The sequence below is a fragment of the Colius striatus genome, chromosome 2, assembly GCF_028858725.1.
Source record: "Colius striatus isolate bColStr4 chromosome 2, bColStr4.1.hap1, whole genome shotgun sequence".
NCBI classification, from domain to species: Eukaryota; Metazoa; Chordata; class Aves; order Coliiformes; family Coliidae; genus Colius; species Colius striatus.
Window position 1 is genome coordinate 18956151 of NC_084760.1, and position 23511 is coordinate 18979661.

The window sequence follows — 23511 nt, forward strand, 5'->3', positions numbered from 1 at the left end:
TAAAATCACCACTTGAATAAAAACAGCTTGAAGTCCAAATCAGATCTTTTCAGGCAATTAAATTAAGCACCAGAGTTTTACAAAACTTTCTGTTCTATAGTGTTTTTCTACAATTGAAATAGGTGAAAAGATCCCTGCTTCCTCAAAAGTAGAGAGTTTGAATACCGCTCTGGGAATACTAAGACATTTATGGTAGCAAAAGATAACTCATTGTGATCATTATTTATAATGATAATCTGGAGATAAGTGTTGACACTTTTTTTTTCCCCCTATCTAAAGGGATTTTTGCCTCACCATCAGTATTTGAGGATTATTTCATAGAATCATAGAATGGTAGGGGTTGGAAGGGATCTTTAGAGATCATCTACTCCAACTCCCATGCAGAGGCAGGTCCATCTAGATCAGGTCGCATAGGAACATGTCCAGGAGGGTCTTGAAGACCTCCAAGGAAGGAGACTCCACAACCCCTCTGGGCAGCCTGTACCACTGCTCCATCACCCTCACAGTAAAATACTTTTTTTTTATATTTAAGTGGAACTTTTTGTGTTCCAGCTTCATCCCATTATCCCTTGTCCTGTTGCTAGATACAATAGAAAAAAAGGATGTCTCAATCTCCTGACACCTATCCTTTAGATATTTATAAATGTCAATAAGATCTCCCTTCAATCTCGTCTTGTCCAGACTAAAAAGTACCAGTTCCCACAGCCTTTCCTCATATGAAAGATGTTCCAGTCCCCTGATCATCTTGGTGGCCCTGCGCTGGACTCTCTCCAGCACTTCCCTGTCCCTCTTGAGCTGAGGAGCCCAGAACCAGACACAGGACTCCAGATGAGGCCTCACCAGGGGAGAGCAGAGGGGGAGAAGAACCTCCCTTGACCTGCAGGCCACACTCTTCTTGATGCATCCCAGGATGCCATTGGCCTTCTTGGCCACGAGGCCACATTGCTGGCTCATATTTAGCTTATCAATCAGGACTCCCAGGTCTCTCTCTGCAGAGCTGCTCTTCAGCATTTCGACCCCCAGCCTGTACTGGTGCAGGGGGTTGTTCCTTCCCAGATGCAGGACTCTGCACTTGTCCTTGTTGAACCTCATGAGGTTCCTCTCTGCCCAACTCTCAAGCCAGTCGAGGTTAGTGGTTAGTGGTTGGCCTTGATGATCTTAAAAGTCTTTTCCAACCTGAATGATTTTGTGATTTTACAATTCTATTTACACATTGTGCTAGGAATGACACCTCATGGCTATGTCAACCTAAATGTTTTTAAAGATCTGTAATTGCATGTTGCATGTGTAGTTAAGGCATGTTTGGTAGCTATAGAACATTTAGAAGAAAAATGCAGTTGATAAATCTGAGATTGTGATGTCTAGGACTAAGAAAAACACACCACAACTGAACTGACCTTTTAATACCATGAGTCATACAATTTCATTTAATGTCGTTATTCACATGTCCAATGATTTTGTTTTTATAATATAATATATTTCAAAATACTAGTAAAACAGCAAGCATATTCTGGATATGTATTCTGGATCATATGTTCTAGGCAATTATTTTTTCAAGCAGATATTATCTTTTCTCTTGTGCTTCACAAGTCTCTGAAATAGTATAATCATACCCTACATTAAAGGTCTGAAGACTTTTTCTAGTAACTGATTATTTCCAGAGCCTGTTGTTTAGTTTTGAGGCTTAATGGGATTGTCTGACTTATCCAAGCTATCAGATTTTCTTAGCCTGCAGGACATGTCCCTGTACTCTGATCGCCTCTTGGAAATTATCCTTGGCCTGACATCTCACAAATTCTGCTTGAGAACTGACTGTTAAAATACAAGTTGGTAATGACTACAACAGCTTCAAGAAACAACCTAACAGTTTAACAGTATAGAACAATATATCTTTCTTACTTGCAGATTTGATAAACTGATACTTGGTTACTACTATAGATGTTGCTATTATATTTTACATTTTTTACTTCCTACCATATGTTAAATAATACTGTTTGATTCTTTGATATTACTAACAACTCCTATCCTGTGGTTTTGTTTTGGACTTTTTTTAAACTGTTTAGTAGAATAAGTGGCTATTTTATTATGGAAAAAATGCATTATAGAGTTTAAAAAAAAAAATACAAACAAAAGACTTAAATAAAACTGAACTCTTGCAATTCGTTCTGAATACTTTGATAACTATTCAAAAGAGAGTTACGCCTTCATTTAACATCTAGCTTGTTCCTATGCTGATTCATTTTTCAGTTAAGTAGGACATCTAGCAGTCTCCAATAATGTTCTTTATTCTGTTCTCAATTATAGTTACAATAGACTGTAATAGTCAAGCAATACTTGACTAATATGGTTCCTTAAGAACGAGTAAATCAGGTTAATACTTTCTCTAACACAGTATTGAGGTCAATTCACTAGACCTAAATCATCTTGAGTTGGAAAAATGAATTTTCTTTTCAGATATATTCTAGTTTTCAGGCAGATTGGACTTTGTTCCTTTGCTCTAATTAGGGAACAGTTCTGTTGAACACAACAGAGTTTAACTCTTGAATAGTTTTGGAAATTAGTTCTATTTTAGTTCACATTTAACTCACAGACATATCTACATTTTATAGCAGCATGGAGCAAAAAGAGGATTTTTCAAGTGAAACAGTGAAACTACTTGCCACTGCTACTTTACATTCTTTTTTTTGTTGTTGTTCTTTTGGGTGTTTGATTGCCAACTAGCCCTACACATCTAGCCCTACATATATGGATCAACATCCATTAATTGCTGAAGTACACTAGGTACATTCTTGAAGTGTTTATTTCCAGTTTGTTTCATCTGAAGATTCAGTTGTTTTGAGATTTTTGTGTTATGTGAAGTTAAGTAAACTAAGACAGGACCATCTGAAGTTGGTTTCAGAAGTGTGTTTTTTATCTTAATGAAAAGGTTTCTGTAAGTGCACCTTACAATAAAAAAAAAATCAGTATAGGAAAATACCAGTTATAGAAAATAAAAAAACCTCAAAGAAATGGAAAAAAGGTGATGACAGATTTAAAATTCATTTTCAGATCTGGGTATCTAGTGCATCAAAAATGAATTTGCTCACCCCCACAGGCTTATGTTATTACTATGGTTCTAAAATTTGAATGCTGAAGATGTAAAAGATATACAAGATTGAGATTCCTAAGAATACGTCTACTTAGTATTTACTATACAGTTGATCCTAATTCAGTACAAGTTGTCTTAGTGACTACTTTCTAAATCTAAAAATATGCCAATTTTTCTAGCAGAAAAGAAAAATGTATCAAAAAATCCTAGAAACAAGATCAAAAGAAAAAAATATTTGTGAAATCTCTGTAATTGTTTTTTATTTGTAAGAAACTGTATGGTATTTGAAATGGATTTTTCGAAGTGTAGCTATTGGAATAACTACTAAACAGTGTTGGGAACATATCTATGAAAGTTTTAGGCTTTTAAACACAAATTACAATCAACTATCCAACTGCATCTACATTGTACAGTAAAATGTTAACTTCAACTGAAGAATGAAAAACATTGAAATCATTTATTGAAAGTAGAACATCTGTTTAACTTTTAAAATTAGTTCATAGCAATATAAAACAGAGCTAAAAATACACTGAGAGTCAGATTTAATAAAAAATCAGACATTATTGGTCACATAGAAATAGTTTTACACTTAGAATTTTTCATTATATAATAATCTTCTATTCAACTGAGAAATACTATCACTCAAGGTCTAACTGATACAGTGCTCGTTTCTGCATGATCCTTTTTTTCGATAGCTTTCTATATTCACAGAGGTCTCAATTCAAATACAATTAAGCTAATGTAAAGATTCCAACGAGATGAGTGTTAGATACTTCACGTGTTATTTAATTTGTTATATTATGTCAACCACAGCTAATTTAATTACATTAGCAGTACTTTGATCTCAAACTCTTTCATTGTTTAGCTTTTACAGAAAAGAAGTATTATTTTCCTGAGAAAATTCCAATAACTTTTCCAAAAAGAAAAATTAGCATATAACATTCAATTATGTTGGATAGGCAAATTCTTGAAAGGAAATAAAAAGAATGAAGAATGATTAGCTGACTTTCTCACTTCTCCAATCAGGATTTATAGATGACATTCCAATACTTATCTATTTATGATACATAGAAACTATAATGAAAAAAAAAAAAAGTCTTTTCAAAGCACTAACATCTCATTCATGAATCACAATATATGAATATTAATCATGGCAAACTGTTTTAAAACAGGAACACAGAAGGCAAACCTAGTGTGTCTTTCTAAGTATTTTCTAATGAAACTAGTTGTTTCCACATTGAACAATAAAATCACCAACGCAAATGATATTACCTGGACAGCAGTGGAAATACAACAGGAACTGCAGAGAAGCAGAAACCTCAAGGCAAATCTAGCAGTAGACCCAGAGGTCAGTGGCAGAAAACTAATATTGTTGGCTTTGGCATCTTACCTGCATTTTAATTCTGAACACATTAAGTAAATAAAGCTAAGATTTTACTTTGTGTTTAGATTCCTCTTACAGTTTTATGCTGGCCATCATACTTTTAACTCATTCTTCTTGAATATTTCATTTCCAAGTTTAAAAAGTTTGCATATGCTTTACTGGCTTGAGTAAATATTTTTGAAGTTTGAACATCAAACAGAAAGGTAACATGATGATGAGTAAGAGAAATATGTATCCCGGTGTAACTCATCTGTTTTTGTTTCACTCTTCATATACCACTAATCAGGGAAGCCGTTTGAAGGAATGTAACTGAAGTAAACACTCCATACATGTTTAGATGAATGTCAGTGCTCTTTATCATCATCACTTTTGGTCACTTTCATGACTTTGTTCTGTGATTGTGTTACAAATATTAAGGGACTTGAAGCTTCTTGTCCATTTTGAAGCTTCTTGTCCATTGTAAAGCTTGTGTTGTCAAGTGCAGTAGCGTTAAAGGACAGAACACATTTAAAATCAGCCACATTCTCTTTTAATACAACTGTAGTGCAATGAACTAAATATTATTTATGTAAATTAGAATGTAGTTTAAGGAATATTAGAAAGGACTTTTATCACAAGAACACAGTGTGTTACTTAGCAATTTCCATTTTTATTATTTCTAACAATGTTTTTTTTCCCCCAAGCATCATAAGCACCATCAGTGATTGCAACAAATCTTTGAAATTCAACAGTATTAAGTCAGTGAGACTAAGGGAATGCCATTCTCAGTGGTTTGTGAAATTATCTTCCGGTTTCCCTGAGATAAAAACTTCTAAAAATGTCATTTTCTTTTATAGTTTGTACCATGACCACAATTTTTGCCAAATATATAATGCTACTGCCTCGGTAACCCAAGCTATATCAAGCATATTGACAACTGGAGAAGTAGATTTACTTTGTACAGACATACTCTGCACAGACTATCTGTTCAAGCAAGCTTCCCCAAGGTTTTAAGCCAAAAACCGAATCCATATTTTATTCAAACAGTGTGTTCGATTATAAGCTGTTTAACAGATAAAATCAAGGAAGAAAGAACACTTACACAAAGGGTTTATTACAGCTCTTGTTTATTGCACTGTGCAAATCATCGATTGCTCTCGTCTCAATGACTTTCTAGCTTGCCTCAAACTCTGTGTGCTTCAGTCCTTAGAAGGTATTGTCATCACTTTAGAGGTCTGTGACTATTCATCAAGAGTTGTAAGTCCACAGCTACCTACTGTGCCTGACTCACCAGTCCCTTAAAACATCTCTCCCTAACATGAAACTTTCATCTTTCTGTCATCTTCTGTCACCAATGAGAAGGAAAACTAGTTCAAGTGGAATCCACTTTTTAACTCTTCTCGAAAAGAAATTATAACACTGAACAGAACATAAGTTTCAATGGCCATTAAGAAAGAGTGTAGTAGGGCACTTAACTGGGAGATGAGACTAATGTGTTTTGATTCTTCTATACACAGTTCTTGCATTTAAGTTACATAAAATATGTTACTTTCTTATTCTCCTGCAGGAAGTGTACTTTAACAGGCATATGTACACTTGGGTCTGCTTGTATGAAGTAAATTGAGTGAAAGACTAGTCATCAGAAAGCCCTAGTCATTTTATTGCTGGCTGCACCACCATTCCTTTTGTATAGTATAATGTAGAAATAAGGATTCTGAATTTTGAAATGCAGCTAAATTCATAGTCTAGCATGTTCAACATTCTAGAAAATTGTATTAGAAAACACTGTATGTTTTGGATTATATATAATAAATAAGGAAAGGATTGTTTGCAACAAATTAAGATTGGCATAAATAATACATAGTTTCTAAAGAATTATTAATTTTTGATGAAAAATGAAAAGGTACAAAGGACAACTTGATGTGTTGACACAACTAGTGCATACTGTTAAATTCAGAGGGTAGAAGTGAATTTATGCAGGCACTGTAATTTATGTCATTTCCTGTATTAAATGTACATACTAAGTAATGCTTAAATTTGCATCAGAAACAAAGTGAGCATGATATCACAGTCCCGGGGAGAAGGAAATATGGGCTGTTCTGAAAGGGAAGAGTGCTGCGAGGGGACAGTGGCTGTGGCTTCAGGGACATGGATCACTTCCAGAGTAGCCATGCAGGAGTCACAGAGCATGTCTGGAGATGGCACTCAGAGCCAGTCAACAGTCCAGTGATTCCCAAGCAAGCCCACAGTGAGAAACTAGATCCTGAGACCAAGCAGGTATTCAGGTAAGTTATATATAAGGTGAGGTGATAGTTCACTTGCAACATAGCCCAGACAGGGACAAAGAGTGACAGCCTGAGCTTAAATTACACTCCTGAGCAAGGTGGGGGGCCCTAGTAAGCCCTTCTGCCATCCCCCTGTCAGATTTTTTCACCTAAGTTTGGCCTATGGTCATACCCATCCTACCTGAGTTGACCTCAAGCACACATAGGCAGTTGGCAATGTGTGGGTGAGATGTGGGGAAGTGGCAAGAGGAGGCTCATTCCTGGTCCTGACATGGTGATATAAGATTCCTGGTTTCTTCTCTTCTTTGATAGATTCTTTTTTTTTCCCAAAGTATCTTCTGTGGGTTTTTTTCAAGTCTTACTTAAAATGTACCTTATTTATGTCATTAATATTCCATAACTCTTACTAATGGAAAGACAACATAATACTGAACTGGAATGCAAATAACTTGGTATTCATATTTGCTTTGAAATTACTTCCCTCGGGTTTTGTAGAAAACTTTCTGTCTTAGTTCTCCTTTAGTACAAAACAGAGCATTGTGCTGCTTTTCACCCAGCTTCATGTAACTCAGATTTAGATTTCCTTCAAGTATCTTACTGTGTGTCCATAAGACTCCCAATCTTGGGCTTTTATTGGTCTTCATCAATGACATGGAAGCACCTGTGATTATAAAAACAGGCCAATTTTCTCCTTACTTAATGTAGATCTAAAATAAAATAGCTATCATAATCACTTTCAAATTTTATTTCATGATATCATTTTGTCTCATGATATGGCATCAGCATTTTACAGATATTTAATTTCTTGTCTGACTTCCTAAGTCATGTATGTTAATATTGTAATTATTTCATGCATAGCTCTTTACTTTTTGTACTCTTCAATATATTACTCTCTCTTTTCCTCTTGGTTTTTGTCATGATTTAGGCCCATCCAGGGACAAAAGACCACGATTAGACTCAAGTACCACCACTTATGGTCCTGGACAAAACAGACCAGGCTACTCAGCTTGGGGAAGAAAACAGAAAATAATTTAATCCACCACCAACTAAAGCATAACCATAAAACTCCAAAACATAACAAACAGAAAACAACACAGAGTGGTACAATGATGAAGAGCACAACCAGCCCTTAAGACCACCTTCTTCCCATCTATCCCCTCTTCCTGGGCTCAGAGCCCTGATCCTGGTGTCTTTCTTTCTTCCCCCTGTGAATGGCTCAGGAGGGTAGGGAATGGGGATTTCCAATGACTTCTGTTGTTTGTCTCTCCTCAGGGCAGGTGGTCTCCTCACTAATCCTCCCTACTCCTCCTAAGGGTCCCTCACACACCTGACAGCCCTGCACAGGCCACTCCAACATGTGTTCATCCCAAAGGCTGCAGCTCCTCTCTGCCTCTCACGTGGGTCTGCTCTGTGGCCCACAGGCCCTCCAGCACAGCCTGTACAATGGCCGTCTCCTCACAGTCTCCTGCCTGTCTGGGTGCACTCATCCGGAGCTGCTGGTGGCTCTCAGTCCTGCCATTGCCCTTCATGGATTGCAGGGGCAGTCTGCCTTCTCGTCATGAGTTGCAGAGGAGTCTCTGGTCTTGTGCTCCCCCTTCCTTGCTCCTTCTCTGACTGTGGTGTTTGCATGGTCACCTCCATCTTGCACCACTCTTACACCTCCTCCCAAGCACTTCAAATTCCTGTCCTTAAATAGTGATGGCAGAGGTGCCAGATTGGCCAAGCTGGGCTGGAGGTGGGTCTGAACCCAAGAACTGGGGGAAAGTCAGAGACCCCTTTACAAGGTCTACATTACAGCCTCCTCCTCCAGTTGCCAATCAAAAGCGTCTCCTCACAAACCCACAACAGTTTTATTGCTAAAAAAAAAATATTCTTTTTTTCTCTTTTGATATTTATTTTCTATCTTCCTCTGTTTTTTCCAATGGTTTTCCAAGTTGTATTTCTTTACCTAACATTATTAATCTTAGTACTTCCATGACAGTCTTTCGGTTGCATGAAGACTAATAATAACTTTTGTGAACTCAGAATATCAAGTGTTCTAATACTACTGATTACTTCTTTTAAATTAGTTCAGAAGATTCATTCCATACAAGGCATATTTTCTTCACCAGTAAAAATGAAGCCTGTATATGATACCTGAACTATGTATAACTACAGGAAAGGCAAAATATAAGTGGGCAAGAACTCTTCTGCACTGGACATGCAAAAGCTTTCTTTTTGAAGTGTCTATAAAGAAAAATAACCCTTTATAAACATCTATTTCAGTAACTCCAGGGAAAATCTCATTATGAAAAATATATGTAAAAATGTGTCGTGGTTTTGCCCAGCCAGAGCAAAGGGGAAGAAAACCGCGACTCCTCCCCCTCCCCCTCTCGACGGAACGCTGAGGGGATCGGAGAGGGAGGAAAAAAAGTAAAAGAGCCCGCGTAAGTTGAAATAAGAACAGTTTACTGGGGAAATTGAAGAGTAACAACTATAACAAAGACAAGGGTATATTACAAAGAAAACTGGTGAGTGATACAATTGCTCACCACCCGGGACCCGACGTGAGCGACCGCTCCCGACCGGCGACCGAGAGCCCGCGCCCCCCGGAAGAGCTTATTCCGGGGCAAGAGCTTATTCCGGCCAGCCCCCACCTGTACCCTGGGCATGACGGTTAGGATGGTATCGAATACCTGCTGGCCAGCCTGGGTCAGCTGTTCAGGCTGTGCCCTTTCCTGGTTCCTCACGGGAATTAACTCTATCCTGGCTCAAACCAGGACAAAATGGATTGTTGAATATGGGATTTCTAAATAAAGAGTAATACATAGTGTATCATTTACACCTGATACTAGTGTCAAATGTAACAGTATCTTTAATGGATATAATAGTTCAACACTGCTATCTTAAAAGAAAAAAATTGTGAAATGATCCAAACTACACATTTGGTAGCACATTTTCCATAATGGTATCATTGAACATCATGAGATTCTGGGAATGGGAATGGCCTCAAAACAGAAAGGCTATGAGTATTCTGTAACAGAGCTAGTAGTTTTCTTGCAGATACATGCCTTTTTTTTTTTTTTCTTTTTTTTTTTTAAAGTAAGGAATTATTTCCTGGGGCTAGAAATATAGAGATAGAAATTAGAAACTAGCCTACTTGCCTGACTATGGGACTGGGAGGTTAGAGTACTTAAACTAATTGAAGACAGAATTGAGATTCAGTAACAAAATTAAAACAAAAAATATTCTGGGAGAACTATCAAAGTCTAGTTTTCTACCCTTTCAGAGTTTAGTATTCTAAGCCTCAAGTCTGCTATTATTATGTATTAGTCATATCCACATCTCTATGATACCTTCAAAGACTGTTTGACGGTTGCTCTTCTGCACAAAAATTTTTAGGACAGATTCACATACACTGCAATGTACTAATAGGACATGGCTAAATTTTTTATGTTTTCATCCTAATTTAGATGACAATAGGACAGAAAGAATACTATTATTTGACATCATCCTACAATTTTCAAGGGCTCACTGAATCATTTAATATTCTCCAACTCAACCTTTCCACATAAAATGTCTTTCCTGTACCACTTTGATCACTCAGCATATTACGAAAAAATATTTTTGATATACATAAAGACAAGAATATTGAATTAAATGATGTAATTAAAGTAATATTTTAATTCACATGTACTTTAGAGATAAACCAGTTGCATGTGGGTGTAAAAATGTGCATGGATATATGTCATTCCATATCCTGTGTAAAAATGTAAACAATCTAATTTCAAAATAGAAACACTTTTGTTTATTTTCACTAAACAGCTTCTATTTCAAGATACAATTTATTCTTTACAATAATTTTCTTATTTGTAATTGTGAGTTTAGAGGTCATAATCTTAAAATGTAAGATAAATATACTGAGGGAAAAAAAAGCAATATAAAATTGAGAGACAAAACCCTTACATTTAAGCCAAATTCAACTGCTCCTAACTCAAAGTTGTTAATAGTTTCTAAGGTATTAAACGTCATATTATGTTTTCATCATTTCCAATGTAATGGAATATACTAAATGAAAATCAAATCTTTACCAATAATAGAAAGAAGAAAAATCTGATTTTTGTTACAGTGATGTAGCTCTGACCAGTTAATTGGAAATACTCCAGTTTCTAATTAGTATAACTAGATGTAGACTTTGTTTTGGTTTATATTTTCTATTTTTATAATGAGGCTTTGAAATTCAACTGTATTTTGTGTGAAAAAGAATTATTTTTCTCTGAATTCCTAGGTTGCCATGGAAAATACGCATGCACCTTAAGGAACAGATATTCTGAAGCTATACTGATTAATGAAGCTACTGTGAAAGACAACTGCCATTTGCTAGGTGAAACAATGACTAAGACACCAGTAGTTTGCATGTTAGCATGCATTCTTCAGCTATGTGTTGTAAATGGGCAGGTAATATGTGAGAGGCAAATGACTGCTGAATGGCGAGTGGAACCAAAACCTACTGTAATAAAATGGACACCAAAGGAAAATATCTGCTCAGACTTCTACACCCAATGCTGGAATATGAATAAAAGTATTAAAATGGAAATGGAAGAACAAAATCTCAGCATTCCTCAGATATGCCCCTTACAGCTTCAACTAGGTGATAGTCTCTTCATCTCCTCTGAGCCATCATTTCAATCTTATGGAATGAATTTGTTAAATGTCTCCAAGGAAGAATTTATTAACTGCCCTAAAGCTGGATTTCTTCAAAAACAGTTGATTTTTATTTGCCAGATAGGAGGGCTGCATCAAGTTGACCCTAATTGGCTTGGTGTTGGAACTCATTACTTTGCTGAGCTTCATAAACGAGGCCCACTATTATGTAACATGGGCCTTCGTCTGAATGTAACTGTGAAGCAGCAGTTTTGCCAACAGTCTCCAAACGCATCGTTATGCTCTGGGCATGGCAAATGTCTAAGTCATGTTTGGGATAAAGCATATCATTGCCATTGTTTCTCACAGTATTCTGGAAGATTCTGTCAGAAGTTTGATATGTGCTCCACTAAACCTTGTCACAACAATGCTTCTTGCACCGAGAAATCAGAAATTTCTGAAGATTCTTATGAATGCATCTGTCCTTCAAAATTTTCAGGTATTTCTTTTCTCAACTAGGAATGAATGTTACATAGATACATTTTTTTCATAATGGATAATAAAACCGTGAGACTAACATTAGCAATGTTTTTGTGTAAATTGAGTGTCCATTACCACTACCACATCTGCACTTTTGCATGTAGGCACAGGAGACTGTCAGTTGAAGACATTTGCTTATATTTATGTGTGCGTTGTGAGAAAAAACAGAGTAAGTTCTTATGCTTCTTTTTTACTTAAATGTAAGATGCAAGTGAACTCACAAAAGTAACTGCGTTTGTTCAGCAGTTCAAGCTTGTTACAAGAAGCAAAACAAAACATTCTTTTCTTGAAGATTGTTATGTTCTGTAAAAAAGAAAAAAAAAAATTAAAAAATCCCCTAATTCTGCTTGGGAAATATTGCAGTACTTTCTCCCACTGGAGAAAAAGAAACTGAATTTCAGATTGGATTACCAGAGAGTACAGTATGATTAGATACATTACCTAATCTTTACCTCAGTTTCATGGAGGAAGAAAAGAGGATGAAAGAAATTACAAGTATAGTATTCCTGCATTCAGATCAATGGAGTCCAGGAATCCTTTAGAAAATATCAGAAACATCAATTCACATTGCAAAAGGGATTTTTGTTGCTCTTTCTCTACTTATGTAGAAGAATTTTAGCAATATTCCCTTGATGGAGTGTGCTTCTATGCTCTTCCAATAGCAATTTTCTGCTATGAAATGCAGCTGATGAGTCAAGAATGAGTAAGGTTCATAGAACACAGAAATGAAGGTTATGTTGCATAAAGTTTGCTGTAATTTGATTTTAATTGCTTTTAAACTGGATAATAATTTGGTTACTAATACATTTGCAAATAGAAGTCATACAGGTATGAACAAATCAATGTCATGAGAAAAATACTTTTAAAATTTTTCAAAGTTTAGTAAAATAGTGTAAAACATTGATGGTATAGAGTATGTTTTCTGTTTTATAATGTCTGGAGACTGTGTAAAATGCTTTGAAAGAATATAAAAAAGTGTCTGGTACTACCTTAATTCAAATTAACAGAGAAATTCATAAGCAATTCTGTTCAAAGCAATCAACGTGCTTAATGTTATCAACAAACAGTGCTTAAAAGATTGTATTAGCCTATAGAGGGGAGTGCTATTGGCAATATTTAAACAAGACGAACTAGCAGATTAAACAATCATATATTACAGACGTGACTACACAAGAATAAGGAAGGAAAAAAGTCTATTAAAATTCTGAAAAGTTGTTGAAGTGTGAATAATGTCATAACAACAATTCAAGTGGTAAGCATAATTATCCAGTATTTAGACCAATATGCTGTAATAACATAAACAATTTATAAGTGGAATTGTAATTTTCAGAAAGCTACATTTTAAGAAAACTTCAGTGAGTTTGGACTCCATAGGAGACTTTTTGTTTACAATGCTGGAAGAAACTGTAGGCTATATTCATGTCAAAAAGAAACAAATACTACATACTCTACTAACAGCATTTCTGCATTTAAAACTGTATGTGAATTTGTAACATGAATATGTGTATATGGCACATGAGGTTGAACACAGTAGCTCATATTACAGTAGCTGAATATCTATCTTGCTTTACAACTTTAGTAATTTTGAAGAAAACTGGCGACCAATATTGGCACATGTACCTGTTTGTCCATTTATCTACTTAGTAAATGGTTTATATTACATTTAAATTTTACATTTTATTAACAAAAAAGTTCAAAGTTCCATTATTCCTTTTAAATAGGTAAAAACTGTACAGAAATAGTTGGACAGTGCCAGCCACAGACATGTTTCAACGGTAACTGCAGTAATGTTACTCCAAACACTTTTCTTTGTGAATGTGACAAGGGATTTGAAGGTAAGAAATACCTTTGTTTCCTGTCTTATAATAGTGGCTTCCTCTGTTATAATAACAGTGTGAACTTTTATTCTGTTAAACCAATTATTTTAGATAATTTTTGAACAGTTTTCAATTTCCTCCATTTTTTATAGGTTTTGTCAAGTTATCAGATTTCCATGCAACAATTATAAAATAATTGTGTACTACAGTAAAACCGTATAAATGGAAGAGATTTTTCATAACTAAATTCTCATCATGGATACCCTTCTCATAGTTACAGTATTCCAAAGGAAGACCTATAATCAGAAACTCACTGTTTCTCAGTTCCAGTGTTCACATGGATAGGATCAGAAGCTCTTGGTGGATTATTTAGAACTATCATGACACCTGCATTCATAATATTTTAGAAGAAAAAAAAAATCACTGAGTAAATAATCTCATTATTTAGCTGTGTGTCTTGGTTAAAAAAAAAACCAAAAAAACCCAACTGTCAGAAACTACTAGATTTACTTATGATATATTGGACAAATAAGTTTTTTGTGAGAAAAACTTGAATTAAAAAAAATGTCTAAAATCATGCTATTGTAAATACTTTTTCTTGGGCATCAGGATAGCAGCCAATATTAAGAAGCTATTCATTCTTATACCTCACAGCAGAGATTTACTGTGTTGATATAAGAGAAGCAGCAATACTCAGAAGAATATTCTTTAAGACTGAGTAAAGCATAAAGCTAACAGTTGAATATCCAAGGACAGTAAACTTTTAAAAAATGTTTTTCTTGGAAGCATCAGTTATTCCTGACAATCACAGAACACAAACAAATAATTACATTGAGATGAATAACAAAAAGAAAAAAAGAAATCTAAGAAAAAGAGAAAAAAAGTAAGAAGTCACAGGCATCCAAGAGCAGGTATTTATTTTCATAGTGTTTCTGAACATTCTTGTTGACATTTTAGTTAAGCCTGCATAGAACTGTAATTTTAAAAATGGGAAAGACATGCTTTATTCTAAATTCCTTTTAAATCTAATTTATATTACCCTCCTTTTTCTCTTTCCTTCACTGTAAGACTTGTCATGGTCAGCATCATTCTGAGAAAAATTTTAAAAAAGCAATTTTTCTAAAGATCCATTAGTAAAGTTTAATACAGCTAACTTTTCTGCCATGCATGGTATATATCTTTGTAGAACACTGACTTTTGTCCCTTTCACCCAAATAGTGTGAGCGTATTTCCTTTCAAATTTTCCCCACAAAAATATTTTGCAGTCTTTCAATTTGACCTAATGAGGGAGAGGAAGGGAGGAAACACCCAGATACAGTAAATCCAGACTCATCATAACATGAAAACAGTTCGATACGCTTTGGAGGATGGCAGTAATCATTGTAATCTACTCTGCAGGTAGTCAGAAACGACTGCAAAGGAGAAAAGGAGACTTTGAGTGTGATTTGGCTCCCTTTCTATTCTCCAGGTATCTAAAAGATGATGGAGAATATTTCTTGTCTCTCAGCATAAGTATCATGTAAGGAGAAGGCAAACTTTGAGGAATTTACCTCTTTTTTCCTACTCTAATATAAATTGCCTCAGGTCCTGTTGTAACAGGAAAGTATGTAGCACATCAGAATACTTTGAAACAGGATTGATTGACTAACATAAAATATAATTTTACAACTGTTTTCTGGCCAAATGTGGTTGTTTTAAGTCTAAATTTCTTCCTATGATCCCATGTAAAAATGTTTTTTATCATTAATCAATTTCAAGAATAGATACCTAAAAAGATCCCTGCCAACCCATGGGAAAAAAGAAATTTTTCTATGAAAACTGAAAATTTGCTGTTGTTATTTCATCATGGCTGTTATGCGGTCGCAGACTAGATGAGTTGTACAATTATGAGCCTTATATCTCAAATGCTATTCTGAGAATATGAAGTTGGCAGCAAATTCAAAACAGAAGAATGTTTTGATGTTGAACTAGTGCACAGAAAACACAAACATAATACCAAGATTGTACAAATGATGTTGAAGATTTGATGTACCTTTATTTCAAAATGAAGTAAGACACTAGCAGTAACTAGTTCACATGATATATGTTATTTTCACAAGATGTACAGAAATTGATTATAAAATTAGTTTTATACTTAGAATCACAATTATTGTTTATAAGCTTTTATTCAAAATATGTAAAGGTTGGTTTGTCAAAGTTGTGTTCACAAACGTAGAATGGTCCTATTGGACTAAGAATGCATCTGCTCATGTTAGGTTTGAATTTTTAATTAATCATTTAGTTCATTCTCAGAACTCTTTACTTTTTTCTGAGGGAACACTTTTAAAACAATAGCAAACAACTAACATTAAACATACCTCTATTTTTGTGATCAAACACTCCAATTCATACCAGAATTTGCACCCTTAGACTTATTAAGAGATTTTTAGAGGAAAGGGATCTGGGTGAAACAAGGATGGGATGAATATAGAGAGGAAGGAGTTATAAAATAGGCTAGCAGTATGAGCAGTCACTGGTCAGTACACTTCACTCACTGAGCACTGCATCAAATCATTGTGGTCTATGCAGTCTTCTTTTTTAATTCCTTTCTTAACTCTCTTTCTATGTAAATTCCACCTGTGAGTGCTCTAAAGTTCAGATGCTAGAAACCAGAGAGACAATAGGGACTGAATTTGAGGTCTGAAATTGGACTTAGGTGACTGATGATAGTAGTCCTAATGTCCGTGGTGCCAGCAACTGGACTGAATGATGGTCTCACCAACAGCAAGTCATACAACTGTCTGTAGTGAGTGAATTACAGGAAACTTCTAGAGAGAGTCCAATACAGGGTCTCCAACATGATGAAGGGACTTGAGCCTCTTTCTTATGAGGAAAAACTGTGGGATCTGGTACTGTTCAGCCTGGAGGAGACTGAGGGGCGACCTCATTAATACTTGAAAGACATATGTCAAAGGAATGGGACAGCCTTTTTTTTTCCCTAGTGTCCAGTGATAGAGTTAATGGACAAAAGCTGGAACATAAAAAATTCCACTTAAAGAAAAATTTATTTACTGTAAAGGTGATGGAGCATTGACACAGACTGCCCAAGGGGAGTGTGGAGTCTCCTTCTCTTGAGGTTTTCAAAATCCTGCTGGACACGTTCCTCTGTGACCTGATCTAGGTGGATCTACCTGAGCAGAGGGATTGGACTAGATGATCATTAGAGGTCGCTTCCAGCCCCTGCCATTCTGTCATTCTCTGATTTAGTGCCAGTCACTGGTGTCAAACCTTAAGCTATTGAGGCTCCTATGGCTGATGCATCTGGTACAGGTGAAGATTCCAACATCAGCAAGTGAAGAGGGGATCAAGAGTGACAGGGCTTGTGTGCCTGGGCACAATCCATTAGGAAGATCAGAATGTTTGTATTCTCACCTAATCTGATATGTGGGCCTATATATATGTTTGTGCATGTGTAATTCATTAGCAGACTTCAAGCTGGACTATCTGGTGAGTAACAGGCCCAGGGTCTGGGCATCATTATTAAATGAGCTGAGGTCTCACACGGCTACTCAGGGGCTCCATGAATGCATCTGTCCTTATGAACTAGAGAGTAAAGGGCTGTGTGTTTTCACTAATAAGCTTCAATCCTATCAGTCAGAGAGGAAGACTTGAATTTAGCTGTTTGTACATGTGTTTTCTGTGAGATATGGAAGTGTTATATATGAGAGCTGTTAAAGGCAGTGCTCTGTAAGTGGGCAGTCTGTGTAGGTGGTTGTGTTGATGTTCTTTGCATGTCTGCCTCTCTGGCTTACATGTTTATCTTTGCTACTGATTGAACCTGCAAACAGGTAAATAGGAGCTACATCCATTGACTTGGGACAGAGATTCTTCCAAGTTTCTGGGTATGCTAGGCTGGGCACCAAGAGTTGATAAGAAGGCTCCTCAGGTCCCAGAGCCCACCAGGGAAAATGCCTTTTATACATTCCCTAACAAGAGGATGTCTCAGAAATTCTGGTATTTGTTATGGTACTGCTCTAAAGCTGCATAGAATTTTAATGAGGCACAGTCACAGCCTATAGGAAATAATGGTATCTTAACTACCTCTGTAAGGCTTAGTGTGCTTACCCTAGACAATGTTTGTGGATTAAAAGCAGTTTTCTACTTGAATATGTTTTATTGAATCTAAAGAACTTTTTACTCCTTAGGTGTAAAGATGGGAAGTAAAAGAAGTGATTAAAACCTCTTTGTAGGGCACTTGAGATTATTGGATTTTTTACATATTCCTGTAAGGGAGACCTACATTTCCTGCCTTCCCCAATGCTGCAATTAGCCTCCTTACAGGTCCATAATGAGTTCACTTCTCTCTTTTGGGATTATAATGAGGTGTTTTTACTTGGAGCCACTTTGTTAAAGCTTACATCATCCAGGTGCTTTAGTTCAAAATGGCCTTTTCACTTAAGCAGTGAATTACAACCAAAGTATTTTGAAAAAGGTCATCATTGTAAAAGGACTTCACTATATATCTATGGAAAAAAGAATTTATTATTTGTACAATTAGTGTTTTAATAGCCTAATAGTTCAATTTCTCTAATATTAACACTCATAGCCCAAATTTATACTCAAAGCCTTATTAAAAAATAACTCTAAAAATCTTATACAAAAATGCCTTCCTACTATCTATTTTCTCTGCTGGTATTATGCTCAGCTTTCCAGTGCCCCTCTTGGTCTCCACAGCAACATAAATGTAAAGCATATATGCCTGTTCTCTGATCCACCTACTATATGTGTTTCTTTAGTAATTGTTTTAAATTCAGAGTCAATGAGTTCACATTTCATTCACATCATGTTTGATTATGATATCTTAGTTATTACTACGTTTTTTAGGGATTTGTGTTTCCAGAGATTGATTCAGGGAACTGAGACCCTGAAAAGACTACTTCAACAATGAAGGAATATTCTAGTTAGAGAGTTAAGGTAATTGTCCATAAATTATGAGATAAGAATATGTGCCAGAATTTTCCACATATTTTTTGAGGTTAAAACAGTTTAAATAAATAGTCATAATATACTCTTATAAACATGGCACAGATCAATCTGACTTAGTTACTAACAAAGATATATATATCACAAAGACTTATCAGAACTAGACTAAATTCCAGAAACGTTTGACCTCGTGAATTTAAGCTTGCTTAAATTTACTCTGCTGACATGATTTCACTACACACTTCAGTCATCTATTTTTCAAATTTCAAAATTAGCAAATAAGTTTTGATAATTTTTCTCCATGGTACAATATTTTTTCTTGCCTTTACTAATATATAACTATTGTAACAAATTTTCATATTTATTGAGTATATCAACTCAATGTTACGTATATTCAATCAATGTAATGATTGAATATATCTCTGATAGCACTTTACAATAGACAAGTATAGTTACTCTGGGACAACAAAACATGTAAATTTATTGTAATTTGCTATTAATTACTAAATATAAAGTACAGAATAGAGTGCTCCAAATGCTGAGCAGCTCAGAGATCCCTTTAAAGAAGTGAACTAACTTGCATCATATTTTCTCTATTATAATAAGGCAAATTCCAGTAACCTTTCCCAAAGTTAAATGTAAATCAAGACCTTGGAGAGTAAATTGTACATTTCACTGACACTCTAATCCAATATGTCAAGTAGTAAGTCTTTAAAAAAATGAATTGTAACAAATTCTATTTAAAAATTAGCGAAGGTTGTTGACCATGAAATTAATAATAATACTTAGTTCTACAGTAAAAAAGTGGAAATTGCCCTATTATAAGAGAAGATCATCAACTCAAAAATAACTTGGAAATACATGGCAACGTGCAAACCTTCATGAGTGCTGTACAGATTTTAAATATATTGCTTACAAGATGCTTTGAGGATATATGCTTGAGCAGTGACGAAGTGAACAGTTTAGTTGATGAAATCTAGAGCAGAAAACCGAAAGATAAAAGGGTTAGCAATAGGCTGCCGAGGGAAGTGTTTGAATTATCATCCCTGGAGATATTGCAAAAGATGTGTAGATGTGATGCTTAGGGACATGGCTTAGTGGTGGATGTGTCAGTGTCAGGTTAACAGTTGGACTTAGTAATCTTTAAGGTGGCTTCCAATCTAAACAATTGTATGAGTCTATGACTCTAGGACTCAGTTCAGGATTTTTTTCCCTTATCTTTTCTGTTTTCCAAAAGCACATTGTTTGTCCATACTGGGAGAAGAGTCATCCTAAAATTTTGTGTGAAAGAAAGTTTTTTTATCATTTCTAGTTTTATTTAATTATCCAGCTTTGTCAAAAGATTTTTATCTTGACATCTTGATTAGAAACTTTATTTTCTAGGATTTTACAAACAAAATCCTACCTACAAAGTGAAAAAAACCCCATAGTAATTGAATTAGTTGCTACTTTATTTAAAAAAAAAAGAAGTAAAGCTATTTTCTACTTGTATAAACTGAGATTCATCTGTAGTCAGGCTACATGTGTCTATAGAACAAATCAGCCAGTAGAAAACATTTTTTATAAGGACACATATATGAGAACCCATGTTATTTATAATAACTACTGTGACAGTTTGGTTCAGAGTAAATTCCTGGCTTGTTTTGTTTTATTTTACTTTCCTGAAAATGAATTAATTTTTCTACATATTTTTCAGAGAAGGGCTTTATTTCCTATAAGATTATTAATATCTTACTCCACAATGAATTTCTAACTGAATAATTTTTTATTACCTCTATTATATTAAATCTAGTTTTAAATAAGTGCTTGTGAGTTTTTTAGTAGTTGAAGCAGAAATGCAATTCTCACTAAATCTTAACTAAATTAAATGACTAAAGCAGTCACACTATGTACTTTAAATGAATGACTTTGTTATGAGGCTGCAGAGCTTCCACTGTATTAAGTAATATATTTTTTAATTCTAATCCATGGACTCCCTTTGAGTCCTTACTTCGTTGTCATTCTGTGCAGAAATGAGATGATAGAATATAATGTATTATCAGGATGCACGTCAGATGGAAACTTTCTTATCTCCTTAGAGACAGAAAATCTCTTCAATCTTTGATATGTATCTGTGATGGGTTTGTGTGGACCCATTTTTGCTTGATAACAGGAGGAAGGGGTTGTAGTATTGCCCCCATAAATATATGCAAAATTTCCCCTGTTGCTGAGGGCGACCCAACTCTGGCCTGACCCAGCCAGTCTAGAGCCTCTGCCATCCCTAAAGAACAGAAATTTGTAGTGTGTAAGAGATGGAAGAAATAGAGACAACCACCCAGACCCTACAGTCAGAGAAGGAGGAAGGAAGGAGGAGCACTGGGCCGAATACTCCCCTGCAGCCCAAGACGAGAGAACAGCTGTTGCCCTGCAACCCAGAGAGCAATGGTGGGACTGGGTTGCAGGTTCTAGGAGGACACCATGCCAGGAGGAGTGATTGTACTTGGACAGGCAGGAGACTGTGTGAGGAGGCTGCCATGGTGTGCTGGAGAGCCTGCAGGCTGCAGAGCAGACCAACACAGGAGGTGGAGAGGAGCTGCAGCCTTTGGGATGAAGACACAGTGGCCCATGCAGGGCTGTCCAGTGTGACAGATCCCATGCTGGAGAAGGAAGTACTGGTGAGGATTCCTTATGCCCTAGGGCAAGACAAGCAGCAGGAGCCATCAGAACAGGACTGACTGAAAACCCCATTCCCTTTCCCCTCTGTGCTACTCAGGAGGAGGAGGAGTGAGCAAGCAGCTGCTTGTGGTTCTTTGTTCCCAGCTGTGTCTAAACCACAATACTATCCTTCACTAGGTGTGTTCACTAGTAATTCTTACATTACTTTCTCTAACTGTAATTTCTATAATTTTTAATTATTTTTTTACAGTTCCTCAAGGAAACCAAAATAATTTCTGCACATAGTCTTGCAAAGGTATTGAGGAAAAAAAAGTTTGTATTTATAGATATTATAGCTAAAATATACTGATAATATTGAACATGGAATTAGAAATAATCTGTTAAATATATTAAAGAGTTAAGTGACTGAAACTCTACTGTATGAATATCCACAGCCAGTGAAATACTCTAGTTATTCTATCCCCTTTATGCCCCCTAAGTTTACTCTGCAAAATCCTTCTTTGAGCTGAAAAAACACAAACTTTTTTCACTTGACTAGTAGTCTGTAAGTACTATGCTTATTTGAATCACAGAATGCAGTGACGATAATAATCGTATAATAATGATAAGAAGAAGAAGAAAAAAAACTCCACAACTGTTTCCAATATGCAGTTGCAACTCTTCTCCTCCTTACACATTTCAAATGTTTTATGTTCAAACAAGATTGATATTTCATCCTCTGATGGCATCCGTTGGAAGACAAACCTGGATTGTGAGATTGAACAACTAAAGACACAAGAATGTGTGGCAAATGCTCTTGTGTGTTCCCTGTTTATATAACACTAGCTGCCTTGGTCTTACATAAGTAGGAACAGCAAGAGTTTATTTTTTGAGAATAGTTGGTGTTATTAGATCATCAGTGAAGGAAAATGAGCTTCTTCAAGGATACTATTCAGTCAACATTACCATGGACTTTTAGTAGAATGGCAAGCCTATATATCCATATTGTGTTCTCCCATGAACAATATTGTAAACATCAACTCCAAACTTGCAAGGCTCTGGAAATTCATCTCAAGCAACATTGATTTTTGTCTCAGCTAGACATTCACCAAGATAAAATTCTTAAATGTGAGTGATTACATGTAGGCATAAGAGCTAAGTGATTGTACGTATAAGAGCTAATTGTTCAAAATCGTATTGCATTCAGTGAATATTTAGTCAACACAAAATCTAGCAGATTTAATCAACTGAGTGCCAGATGTTGAGAGTTAACTGAAACGTTCTCCAAGCTGGTATTGCTACTGGTACTAGCTGGTATTAGTATTTCACAACTGGAAGTAATGGGAATGTCAAGACCATCAAGATCTACTTTAACGGGTAACCATACAGTTGTGTAAAATTGTGTTAATCTGAGAGATGAACTTACTCCTAGCATTCCTCTACAGGCTAAAACTCTTATTAATAATTAGTCTCAATCTAGAGTTGAGACTAATTACAAAGAGTTTCTAGGTATTTAGCTCACATGTTTTTTTCTCGTGTCATAGATATCTAAACTTAAATAATACTCATAAGTATATTAAAGAAAACAAGAACATTTTTCCCCTGTTTACTCTCTTCTTGAATATCATATTTTAAATGCCTAGAATCTTATAAGGAAATAAACTTTCATTTCCACCCTTTCCACATTGCAGAGTGAATATGAATGGCATTCTATATTAAAAAACTCTTTCTATACGTTACATTTTCCTGTTTGTTTTTTTTTTGTTGTTCAAATGTCTGCATATAAACATTGCAATATTCTAACATTATATCTGAAATAGTTCATAGTATCATTTATAATTGTATAGAAATATGAATATGTAATAGTTCACTTTTTAAAGACTAAAATCTTGGAAAAGGAAAAATAATCTTAAAAAATATTCTTATTCTAAGAATCTATTGCAATTATAAGTTAATCATTTAAATTTATGTTTATGCTCTGTGCATAGTCATGCAGAATTCTCCGTACTAACCTAAAATATATTTGTAGCTAAAAGCATTTTTAAGATTATAGGTTTGAATTTTCATTTTGAGTTTCCCCGTTGTAAATCACACAATACAGTAAAATCCCCAAACCCTTTTATATTTAGAATTACAAAATATATTTTTTGCTGAATGTCTGAAATCCTCTCTTCCTCAAGGGAGGCAAATTTTAAATGA

General features: G+C 35.3%; 1 protein-coding gene across 1 annotated transcript in view; it reads left to right on the forward strand.

Annotated features, from left to right (window-relative positions):
- EYS (eyes shut homolog) overlaps positions 1 to 23511 on the forward strand; it is a 900402-nt gene that overhangs the window by 123716 nt on the left and 753175 nt on the right. The window contains exons 2-3 of the mRNA XM_061989098.1: positions 11004 to 11858; positions 13621 to 13734. Coding sequence (XP_061845082.1) covers positions 11004 to 11858; positions 13621 to 13734 — 969 coding nt within the window. The remainder of the gene's footprint in view (positions 1 to 11003; positions 11859 to 13620; positions 13735 to 23511) is intronic.